At 46.5% G+C, this 12,588-nt stretch overlaps 1 protein-coding gene across 1 annotated transcript in view; it reads left to right on the top strand.

The window, feature by feature from the left end:
- Positions 1-12,321, top strand: part of LOC104280270 (collagen alpha-1(XXVII) chain B-like) — a 14,040-nt gene extending 1,719 nt beyond the window's left edge. Inside the window, exons 2-3 of the mRNA XM_009877866.1 lie at positions 6,771-6,841; positions 11,657-12,321. Of these exons, the coding sequence (XP_009876168.1) occupies positions 6,771-6,841; positions 11,657-12,321 (736 nt within the window). The remainder of the gene's footprint in view (positions 1-6,770; positions 6,842-11,656) is intronic.
- Positions 12,322-12,588: the final 267 nt, after the last annotated feature.

Raw genomic sequence — 12,588 nt, 5'->3', positions numbered from 1 at the left:
ATGAACGTGCAGTTCCCTGTGCAGGCTCAGCACCGCTCTCCCCTCCCGCCTGGCTCTGTGTGTAAAGTCGGTGTGGTGAGACCAGAACCGCTCCCAGGGGCTGCAACCAGTTGTCCTTGAGAAGTTTTGCGTGCGTTTCTGCACTCCCCAAGGACTGAATCTCAGCGCTTTGAGGGGTTTGGGGTTGTTTTGTGTGTGTGTGTGTGTGTTGCACAGACGTGGCTGTGGCACGCCTGGAGATGCCGGGACTGCAGCAGCTCCAAATTGCACCGTTTTAACGTTGGGCATCGCGTCGAGTGAACTGCCCGCCTGGGCCCGGGTGAGGGTGGCTGTTTGGCACAAACAGAGAAGTGGAAAGGGGAACAGACAGATAAAGATTCCTTTGAAAGGCTCAGGGCAGCACCATGTCACGGAGAGGCGAGGGGAAGGGCCCCCGATGCTGGGGAGATACTTGGCAGGAGGCACAGTCTGCACAGAGCACCCGCTTGTGAGCATGATGGAAAGGTTAACAGCAGTCATGCTGCAGATGAAGACAAGGAGATCCTGCACGATTCTCGGGGCAAATCGGACCCTGCTGAGGGCAGGGCTGGGAAACAGAGACCCCAGAGAAGGCAGCAAGGCTGCCTACCCACCAGAGGTCTGTATTTGGTTTTGCCTCCCAGGTTAGCGTCGTGCACGCCTGCACAGGGTTTGGGTATTGCAGTGCCCTGTGAAAGCTGTGCTTTGATCTCCTCTGGTGACTGAATATGTGTGCCTTTTGTTTCCCAGGATCTCCTCCGACTTCAATACCTCGCCAGCGTGCTGCTGATCCGTTCCCTCCTCAGCAGAGGTCGCTTGCTACCCTTCACATTATCTCCCGAAGGACTTTTTGGTGATGGGTTTTGATTTGCTTGGCAGACTTGAGTGCTGTGCATCCTGCCATTCCCACAGCTGGATGCTCCTGTTGAGGCTGTCTGTCTTGGGGGTCCTCTGTGCCCAGAGCTGGCCTGTGCCTGGGCTTGCCCACTGAGTCTTCGTCGGCGTGGAGGAGGATAGTACTGCCTGAAGGCAGCTTGTAAGGGGAACTTCCCAGTGCATTCCCACGTGGCACTGGGGGTCCTACTTGTCCCAGCACTCCCACAGCATCTTCTAAAGCAGGACTGGTGGCTGAGGAGCTTCCAGACGTGCTGGAGACCTGTGGAAGGGAGTGGGAAGGCTGGCTCACCAGGGAAGGAGAAAGCGGTTGCAGAGTGTGCTTAAGCCTTGTCCTGGCTCAGGTAGCCAAAGCTTGTAAAACCAGAAGAACATAGAGTTTTACAGGCTCTGCAAGCTTAAAGTGCCCGTCTTGATCATTTCCTCAATGCATTTTTAGTGAGCACAGGCTCAGTAAACCACAGAAGAAGGCTTTGCATTCAGCTGTGCACTGAGTATGTCTCCAGACCATGGCACTTGTGCTGTTCAGCTGTGCCCCTTCCAGCCCCAGTGCTGCGGGCTGGCCACAGAGGAGGCTTGCTTGATGCTCCTGGAGGCCTCTCATGGGTGCCTGCTTGCTGTCACAGCCCTGGGGTGTTGACATAACGCTGCTCGGAGGCTGCCTGGCTCACGTGCTGGGTGAGAAAGCCATACGCGCGGTGGTACAGCACTCACTTGGCACCATCAAGGTGGGTCAGTTCCTGAGAAGGTCTGAAAAGGTTGGAGAAAGGCACAGGTCCTGTTTTAAGAGGAACAGACTGTTGCATGCAAGCCAGACAGGTGATCTGGGGTCAAATGATGACACTGCTGCACAAATTCAGCAACGGGAGCAATAGGCAAACAATGGGTGCTTTGGGTTGGAGAGGAGGCAATCACAGCCTCCTGGAGCTGCGTCCCAGCAGGACAGGGCAGTGTCATGGCCAGGGTTAGAGGCTGAGGTCCAGCATTTTGGTCTCCTCTCTCCAGCTGCCTCCATGTGCCTCCCTGAGCGGGCCTTTTATTAAAAAGCTCCATCTCCATCCCCTTTCTGCAATGGGCTCAGGGGGTAAGATTTGCCCTGCTTGAAAACAGTGTTTATGGAGGTTACGTTATTGGCCGAGGGTTGCCCAGGTCTTGTGGTGAGGGCCTCGTAGGAAATCTCTGACCAGAGACAACACAGAGCATATGTGGTGTTTTTCTTCCGCTCTCTCTTTCTTTGCCAATTTGTTGAGGGCATAAGTAGAAGTGATGGACACTTACTGAAGTGCAAATGGAAACAATGGGGAATTCTATACGGCTCTGCCAAACCCCATTCACAAAATGAAGGAATGCAAAGGCGTTTGTTGGAAGGACAAAAAAGGAGTTAGATGACAGATCACGCTTAGCATTTCTGTTTGTTGAGGGCTCCAGTTACTAACTGAGAACACAAAGGCAAGGGCCAGTAGCGAGTGTTGTCACTTCAACAGCAGCAAAGTTAATAACCCAGCCAGCCAGGGATGGTGAGCAAAGAGGAGATCAAGTAATGGGTTGTCAGGAAGGGCCTCCTACTGTAGAAAGACTCTGGAAGGTGTCTGAGAGGGTATTTGAGTCATCACAGCCAGGTCAGTCAGTCTCGGGTCCAGCAGAGGAGGAGGGTTGTCCCCAAGTGCTCGGAGGAGCTGGTGGCAATGAATACACAAAGACTGGTTCCCCGTTAGGAGGGCAAGGACCAGTGGTTTGAAACCCATCAGCCCTGTGTCTGCAGATAGCAACATAAACCCTTGAAAGAAGAAGGATCTGTAAAGCAGGATACTAGTACAAAATCAGATTTTTACCTCAAAAAGCCAGGAATGGAAACGATGTCATGGTGCAATTTAAAGCCTTGGTATGTAGGTTGTGATTTTTGCTGACTATCAAAACTGCTTGGGAGTTTTATATCACCTCCAGTCATATGCAAAGGATCTTAAGCAACATAGATGTTTTCTTCTTTTAGGATAGACTGTCTGGTCTGCATCTAGAAGGGTAGATTTGCTTTCTTGAAAAGCAATTTTCAGTATCCAGCTGGCTTTCTGGTCTTTTGGACAGGAAAAAAAAATTGCACCTGAATGGAGGAGAGTGGCGGAAATCATTTTTCCACCTTGAAAGAATGTTTGCAATTTCAAAGACGTTTCCCCACTGTAAATGAGGGAGAAAACAGAATAAAGAATTAAATGCTGCTGTGGGCCCTTGTAACATTTGCTTCAACTTCAACCCATCATCTAAGCAAGCAAGACTTTTTTTTTTTTTTTAAGGCAGGGGCAAACCAGTTAATTTAAAAAAACAAACCCTGAAAGTGTTCCAACCAGTTCCAGAAATTGCAAAGTACTGAATTAACTGATCACAACTATTTTACAGATTGATTCAACTTTGTCAAACGCGTGCTTTTTTGAGGGTAATTTCTGACTAAATCTACCTTAGATTTCAATAGTGTTGTTTCACTATTGTCCTTAGATCAGTGTTGTGCTTTATTCCAGTGGTTTTCAGGTAAAAACCGATTATGTTCAACAGGATTTTTCCTTGACTTTTGCTGTTGAGGTCCCCACCCCAAACATGACTTTCCTGGGGCTATCACAGCAAGACGTGCTATGCACAAGCCACCTGCTGAGGTGGTAGCTTTTCTTTAGCCTCCAGTTCACAACATGCTGCTCTCGGGAGTCTGATCTTCCAGTGCTCAGACAGATGATGACAAGTGAGGCTGGAAGCTGAAAACCCAGGATCTGGTTTTGCCTTTGCACACTAAGTAGTTCCTCAGGTCTCCAGGTTGGTCCATACCACTGCTGTGCAGGGACCTCCTGCTTGTCCTGAAGTCCCAGCAGAAGTGGTGCCTAGACCTTCTAGCTGCCTTTTTGTAGGAACTCCTCGGGTTATTTATTCTTGGCTGCTACCTGCCTGTACATGGTCCTCACTGGGAAGATGCTATAATCATCGTCAAGGCTCAGAAGAATTCTTACCAGTCTTTGTGGTTCTCTGTCCTTCTCTGTTGTCTTTTGCCTTACGCTTTTGGCACTGGTTAGTTCCCACAGACCTTATTACAGGAGCTTGCAAAAAGAAGTGGGGCAAAATTAAGCTGTAGTCAGTAGCTTCAGTTTGCTAGAAAGGGAGTTTGTCTGCACTGGAAACTTTCAGGGTTCACATGAGCTTATGTCACATGTATTTAGGGGTATTTCTTCACCTGGTGACTACAGCAGTGGGGTCCTCGTCCTGGTATTTGTAGGTCCTATGCAATAAAAGAAAAAAGTGCCTTTAGCGGGTACTTTATGATGGAGTCTCTGTGGAAGTCACTGGTTGTGGAAAGAAGCTGAGATAAAGGCAAGGTGGGTTTGATAGCTCTATATAAGGAGAGAATTCTTCTTTACTATAGCTACTCAAGCTGCTTATGCAATCCTGTCGCTGCAGAGTTGTAACGGAAAAAGAGCCTGCGTTCTAAAATCCTACAATAATTAACAGCCTCCATCAGTCACAGGTCTGCCATTTGGAAGCTGCTTTTGCTTTTTCCATTAAGATGGTAGATTTTGCCAAAGTGTTTTTCTTCAGTGTTTTGGCACTCGGCCCCACGCTCGACTCTTACGGTCCTGGCTGTGCGAGGGGTCCAGGAGCAGGACTGAGGCCAGCTGGATCCCGCGCTGCGCATTCGTCTCCTTTATAGCCCCGTCAGTGTCGCTGGAATGAAATTACGTGCAGCATTTTCCCCTAAGGCTTGTTCCCCTCACTGTGTTGGTTGATGGGGATTTTGGAAAAGCAAATTTGGATTGTGAAGGTGCCTCTCTAAAAAGAGATACCTGAACTTCGTTAGGTGTGGTGTGTGCACGAGTGTTTGTATGTACCCGTACAAATCCAATGCTCACCAGAGAAAAGGTGTTCTTAATGCTTGGGACTCCTGCTGCCCTTGGTGTTTGTATCATTTTGGTCACCCCCATGCTTTCATCGGGCAGTGAAACCCAGCTGATTATACCCAGCAAGGTCTTTGCTCTATGGACATGTGGAATTTTTTCCGCTTCTTAAAACTGTTTTTCCTTTGGAGGTGAGCACAGAAATGCAGGTCATCCCGTGAAGTGCATTTTAGCCTCTCCAGTCATAAAAAGGCTCCTGCTCAAAGTGACCATGAAGAATCATCCTGTTCTCCTTCCCTTCCTACATCCCCTCAATGAACTGGGGCAGCAGCTCACCCCAGACTCGGCAGTGTCTGCAGGCAGACAGCTGTGTCCTGCAGGATGAAGTGGGTAGAAAACAACCAAATCTCCTCAGCTGAAGGTATCTTGAGCATAGTGAGGGCTTCCTGGTTGGCATATGGCCAGCTGTAGGGCACAGTGAAACACCGTGCTTCGGATATTCCAAGTTGTTGTTCCTTCATATATAAACTCAAGCAGCCCCAGAGCTCCCAAAATGTGCAGCCCAGTGTCAGGGTAGCGGAAACAACAAAGAACGATGTGGTTTATCTCATTTCTTTCCCAGCCACTGCAGGGCTGCTGAAGTATTTTGTCCATTCAAGCCTTAAAATATTAGTGGCTGGATTTTTATATTCAAGGCCAGGTTTCCCCACTGATGTGTAAATCACTGTGCCTTCACTTTAGCTTCACCTGCACTGGGTGAGGATCTGGCCTGGGGTCGTACATTGTCTCAGAAGACACTTTTTTGAGGTAAAGCTGAGACTTGATGGCAGGAGAAGAGTGGTCTGTCTCTTACCCCATTTGATAAATGATTTGTCTTTGCCAGATCTGAAGAGAGGAGCAAGCTGCACTTTGGCATTGCTTTGCATATCCCAGTGCTCGCGCTGGCTTGACTGAAATGAAGAACAACCTGTGGATGTCCCACACCAATTTCTTCTTGCTGAGGACTGTCTGTAGCTTACATTTTTGCCTCTGTTGTTCCAGCAGCCCTTGCTGATCAAGCTGTTAAATATCGTCTCTAGAAAATGAGGGAATTCAATCTTCAAACTTTCCACTGACAGTTTTAAGTGAGCTTAACCAAGGAGTTTCCTATGTTCGTTATTTGGCTGCAGATCAGGGAAGTTGGTGGGGAATAGGGAGGGCTTCAGCTGCCTTCCTGGTAAATGCTTTCCTCTCTGCTGCTGTTTTCAATGGCACTCGAAGGCTTTTAAATTTTGGCTGGCTGAAAGTTTTGTCCAGTTCCTTCTCAGGCATGAAAGGGTCTGCGAGAGCACTGCGCTTCGGGGTCTGCAGCTCTCAGGCTTTCTAAAAGCTAATGAGAAAGTTCTTAGTGGCAGCAGCATAGAGTGGTGAGTGGTTAGAAGCTGTCGCTCTCTTTATATCTGGGAGTAAGATGAGGACTAGAGCCATGTAGGATTTTGTATGTTTATGGTATTTTTAAGCACGTGGTAAAACGATAGGGCTCCAAATTTGTTTGCTGAGGTGCAGGGGATATGTCACTGCATGTCAGCCAGTTTTCTACTCATGTCCTCATGGACGTGCACTCTGGGCATGTCTTTTGCTCTTTCAATTTTGAATTATTTCTCTATCCTCTTGCATTTCTGATGGTCTCTCTTAGACAGGGCGAGTGCCAAAGAGTAGCAGTAGCAAAGGGACTGCTGACCTGGCGTCTCAAAACACTGGTCTGGTCTTTGTTGAAGGTTTGATCAACAGCCTTGTGGGAAAACCTTGTGCTGAATTCAGTGGGATCTGGATGGCTTTAAAGTAGCAAAATGAGATCTCGGTCAGAAGTAAACACTGTTCTGCTGTCCCAGAGATGTGGACACTGCCACTGACTTTGCTGGACTTGTGATCAAGGAGACTCTTAATGATGGGGCTGGTTTTTGTTACCAGTGTTGTAGAAACTCAATATTTTTCCTTCTCTTCCAATTTTAGGGGATTCTACTTTCTCTGGACTGTATTATGTTTTACCTGGTTCCTGGGATTCACACAGGGAAATTCTGAAGGTAAATTACACCTTTTTTTCTTTTTTCTTTTTTTTACTCTTTTCTTTTAACCAAAGTAAAAGCCAAGTGCTTTGGTATCAGTTTGGGACCATCATTTATACATGTCTGGGCCCTGTGCACAAAAGTAAATACATTTATTACTGATCATTGCAGGACTGATGATATAGATGATGCAGTTAACAGCTGGCAAAAGAATTAAAGTTTTCTTACAGGTGATTACTTGCCCCACAGGATTCTCAGAATTGCCTGCCTGTCTGGTGGAACTGGTGGGAATGAAGCACTTTGTGTCTAAAATGTCACTGGCATCTACCTGCACTTGGCTAGTATTTAACTGCTTTTAGAAAGTGCCCCTTGAGGCTGGGGCATTAAGGAATTAAGCGTCTCTGGCAGATTTTTCCCTGTCTTGAACGCAACCTGATCATGCCTGTGCAGGCCCATAAGATGTTGTGCATACAGAAGTGATGTGAGTTCTAAAAGCAAAAGCAAATTTAAGGAAGAAAAATCCCACAGGGGTGGCTGAGACTAGACTGACTATGCCTGGCTCACTCCTTGTGCAGTAGGAGAAGTATTCCATAGGGGGCTGATCACAGACCTTTACCCTGTCTTTACACCTCTTCTCCTGGCATACTCTCCAGTGTTGCTGGGGACAGGACAAAAGGTTGACCCCACAGGAGGAGACAGAAAGCTTTAGAGTCAACGACAATAAAAAATAAATTCATCTTTTACAGTTGATAGTGAGAGCTGAGCATCCCTGCAACATCTGCTTGTAAAGGAGCCATCTCCTCTTAAAATAGCAACACCTCTTTGACATGGATGCTTTTCACGGGTATATGCTGGAATTGGACAGCTTCCTCTGCAGTCAGTAGACAACAGTAAGTGGACTAGCAGGCTCCAGGGCTCTCCTCTTAGTCTCCAAAACATGAAGGAAAAATAGAAAGTTGGTCAATGCTCAGCTGTAAGCCAGCCCATGGAGCAATTTTTACAGGGGGGAAAAAAAGAAAAGACATCCCTGCCATCAGCAGTTTTGAAAAATGTAATATTTTCCAAATTCTGCTTCAATGCAAAAGAGGTGAACATCTGGCTGAATTACTTAGTCAAGCAGTTTTCAGAACCAGTTTTATGTCAGCTCATAAAGAGGCAGAATAAATACTGTCTTAGAGTCTCTTTTTTCAAGCAGACTTTAATACACTGTTTAGATTCGTGTCTATCCATCATTTTGCTTCGTTGATAATTATGTGATGGTGCCATATCTTTTGATTGTTACCATTAATCTAAAGGAAACTCTTTTGCTTTGCTCTTACTGCATTACCTTAATGTGGTAAATACCTCCTCTCTGAAGTATTTTCTCTGTGATAAAAGAATTTTTAAAAATCCCACTTGATTTCCCCACAATTGGAGACAGGCTGCTCTTCTGGGGACCATAGAGCAAAAACTCCTTGATCAATGAAACATTGATGACTTGAGGGTGTATTATCACTCAGGATTTTCAAACATGAGATTTAAAAAAGCAGTAAAAGCTTCATCACAGATCTGTGTAAGAATGAAATTAATGGGCTTTTGAAAACACTATTGTTATTACTATAAGGCTGAGGGGTCTTCCTGCACACTGGAAAATCAGGGAATGCAAAAGATGTTTTTTCCTTAAGTGTTACAAATTCAAAAGATCACGGGGTTAGTGAGTTAATCTGATGTGCACTGACTAAAGGTCTGGGCAGTAACTTTTGGAAATGTAGCATTCATTCAACCCAATTTTAGCTGTGGGCATCCCATCTCAGCTGCTGGAATCTAAGAAGCTGCAAGTTACTTTTCTCCTGCCTTTTGGCTTGTTTTTTCTTATTAAGTTTTTTGCGTGGGGAAAAGGAGAGGGAAAGAAAGAGATGGGAATGAGAGCAGTAAACCTTTTTATCCCCTCTTTCAGAGATGATCATGTGATTGTTCAGGAGTCTCTGTGCATCTTTATGCACGAAGTCTGCTAGAAATGTTCTTCCCAGTTGCTCAAATGTTGCTACAGGAACATCGCAACTAGCTTCAAGGCACCTGGGACCAGGCAGCTCTAAGTTAATGTTTTTGTGAATAATGTGTTTTGATGGAAAAATCTACAGAGGAAAAAACTTGAAGGGGAAAAAATGCTTTGCTAAACTTGGAGCTACTTACAGAAGCCAAAATTACCTTGCATTTTATGTTAGTTGATGACATCCCATCATCCCGGGGGATGTGCCCCACCAGCCCAGGGCAGTCGGCATGGGATGGAGAGGCAGACAGGCTGGGTGCACAGGAGTCCTGAGCTCTGGGCCTGGACCCGGTGCTGGAAAATCCACGTACATGTCCTGCATGAAGTCTCTTTTAATCAAGTTTTGCGTAGGCATCTAGAATTTGGCTCTACCTTAGCGGTCTTTGAGGGAAAGGAGTGGTTGGGTTGCGCTTTTTTTTCCCTTTTTCTTAAGCACTGTTGGATGCAGTTGCTAATGAGGCAGTTGGATTGGTATTGCAAACAGCAGCAGCATTTTCTGAGCAGGGAAACATCCTTACGTCTTTGCAGAACAGCTACCAAATGAGTAGCTCCTGGAGTATAAATGATGTCTGCCTAGTAGGGACACACCACTGTCTGTGTCTGGGAGAGAACATAAACGTACTGTAGAAATTGGGAGATGGAGTCTAGTCCCTAGCTTAAGTGGTAAATTTATTTTCTTAGGGATAAATCCTGATGCCTTTGAAGTCTGTGACAAGGGTCCCCACTTGACTTTGCTAAAGCCAGGCTTTGGCCTTTACTGTTTCGTGGGCTCTGGAGATTATCCCGTGTGAAGACACTGCTGTGATTCCTCTATTCAGTGCAGAGGGGATGGCTCCACTTTCGCTACACTGAGGCACAGCCCTGTTGGGCAATAAGGCAGAACAACAGAGAGGGGACCGAGGATTTCACAGTATGGGAGAAGTACCATTATTAACACTTGCATGTGCTGTGTGGTGAATTATACCTTCTGTGCAGAATAGGAAAATTTCCATCCCCTTTCACCTCTGTCGCATCTTCTCCAGGGTACTCTCTGCTAGCAAATAAGTCAAGCTGTCTTAGAAAAAGGGAAATGGGAATAAAGCTGAGGTCAGACAAAGTAAATATTGATTGACTTCTTCTTACATACAAAAATGGCCGAGGTTTTTGCCAAAGTCAAGGAACAGAGGTTTTCTCGTTATTCTCCACCCTTCCTAGCCAGCCCCATTACAGGCCTCAGACTGGCTTGGATCTACAACTCCTCTGGCCAACACTGAGGATCTCTTTTAAGTGCCAGTTCTCCAAATATTTGGTATTGTGATGAATATTTAATAGTTAAGGATAAAAGAGGCTGAATTCCAAGGCTCCTTTAGAGAAGCAGCTCATTTTTTTTACTTTGGGCAACCTTTGATTTACCTTTCCTTTTAATCTAGGAAAGCTGCTATCCCGCGGTGTTAGCTGAGGTGCAGCTACAGTTGGCGCTGCCGCATTTCTGATGGTTAAATTCTTACCTTGCGAGATCAGCATTTGGATTATACGGCCCCAAAGAGCACTTAAATATGAGAGTTAGCTGGTCATTGAGTAATGGGGATTGCATTTGGGTAGAGAAGGGGGAAGGAAATAGAATTATCCCAGCTCATTTTCAACAGAGATAGTGTCATGGTAATCATTATAGCCTTACCTTTTGTCTGTCTCTACCATGGATGTAACATCTTTTAATAGACCAAATCTTTGAGCTGGAATAAGAGAACAAGCTTTTGAGTGCATGAGGACTTTTTTCAGGTCTGGGCACATTTACTTGTGCAACTTTTCTCACATAGACCTCGGCGTCTTCCCCAGTTAAGTAGTTGAGCTGAGAGTGTTGCCAGCTGGCTCTGCTTTGGGTTGCTGTTGCCTGTTAAATTTGCCTTGGAGTCCCTCACAGCTCGGAGTCCTGTTAGACCTTGGGCCCAGAAACCAGAGGATTCTGCTTGTGTGTCCATTGCAGGCTTCTCCTGGAGCTGGTGGAGAAAGATGGGTACTTCTGGGCATCAATCCCTCTCACCTTGTCTTGAACAAGGCCCCTAACTCCTGGGTGACAAATGCTGGAGGCGAGTCTTATCTCTCCTACTCAGTGGCAGATATAACTAATTTCTCAGCTCTTCCCAAACAAAGTCTGGTTCCTCCAGCCTATTAAAATAATTTCAGGCTGTAAGATGATCTGCTGGGGAAAAGAAGTACCACTGATGAGAACCTTAATAAATCTAGGTGCAATTTTTTCATGCTGGGAGGCACCTTTTCTTCCCTAAACTCTCCAGAGTCTTAAAGATCAAAAGCTGCTTCTTACTAATTTGGAGAGAGACAGATACAAGACTTTTGCTCCCTTTGAAAGCTCTATTACTTGCCTTCTGGGGATACAAAATTTTGCAATCCCGGCTCAGTCCGTTGTCCAAATTCCTTTGTGACTGTGTGGTCAGTACACAGAATTAAATCCCAAAGAAGTGGACTATTGGTGCTCAGTGGGAAATTTCCTTGTAGTGATGTCAGCTTCCTCTAGAACATCTGGAGCTGGTTGCTGGTGGGATAAACTAGCTAACCAGATGCACCATGGACCCGATGCCTTTTGGCGATTGCTGGTGACGAAGTTGATCAGGCACTTGCTTCTCACAAAAAGTGCGGAAGAGCTGTGTTCTCTCCATTCTGATTACTTGAATATACATATGTGAGAAGATGGCTGAGGTTTCCTGCATTGCGTTGCCTTTTTGCACAGCCTGGTTTTGACACCCTCCGCAGCCATCCGGCTCTTGAGTTGCCCAACACCTCACATTTTCTTTGTGTTTTCCTTTCAGATGTGGATGTTCTTCAAAGACTGGGCCTGTCAGGGAAAAGGCCATCGAGCGGATGGTCCTCATCACGTTCAGTTCCTCAAGGAGTCATTCCTTTCAAATCAGGGGTCATCTTCACTCAGCGAGCACGAGTCGAAGCATCAATCAGCACCATCCTCCCCGCAGGCTCCAGCACTGACCTGCTCCTAGTGCTGAGCCTCTGCTCCCACCGCATCAACAATGCTTTTCTCTTTGCTGTTAAGAGCAAAAAGAGAAAACTCCAGCTGGGGGTCCAGTTTGTACCTGGGAAGATTATAGTATATGTGGGCCACAAGCGCTCTGTATATTTTGATTACAATGTCCATGATGGCCAGTGGCACAACATGGCCATCGATATCCGTGGCCAGACAGTCACTTTATTTACTTCTTGTGGGAAGCGCAGAGTACATGCGGATTTGCATTTTAAAAAGGACGAGGCGTTGGATCCACATGGATCTTTCCTCTTTGGAAAGATAAACCAGCACTCCGTGCAGTTTGAAGGAGCCATCTGCCAGTTTGATATTTATCCTTCTGCCAAGGCAGCTCATCATTACTGTAAATACCTGAAAAAACAGTGCAGGCAAGCAGATACATACCGGCCGAACCTGCCCCCCCTCATCCCCCTCCTGCCCAGGGATCCTTTTTTTTAACATAGGGAGCCCTCGCTGCAGGGTCTGAAAAACCTGACCACTGCTGCCCCGTCCTTGGAGTCTGGCAGGGTCAGTGCACGTCTCAAGACTCGAGGTTCAGGTGCAACAACCATTGCCTCGGTATCATCCCCACCACCGCTGTCAAGAATGACGACCAAAGCCACAAAAGTCACAGTGGCCCCATCTCCTGTTCCATCAGGTGCTGAAGCTCAGCCACCTACCCGTTCGCTCCTTGGGGGGGCGGTGACGACCCTCAGGGTCTCTCGG

Source organism: Apaloderma vittatum, unplaced genomic scaffold (genome assembly GCF_000703405.1).
Source record: "Apaloderma vittatum isolate BGI_N311 unplaced genomic scaffold, ASM70340v1 scaffold16250, whole genome shotgun sequence".
Classification (NCBI taxonomy): Eukaryota; Metazoa; Chordata; class Aves; order Trogoniformes; family Trogonidae; genus Apaloderma; species Apaloderma vittatum.
This window is presented reverse-complemented; position numbering and strand designations above follow the sequence as displayed.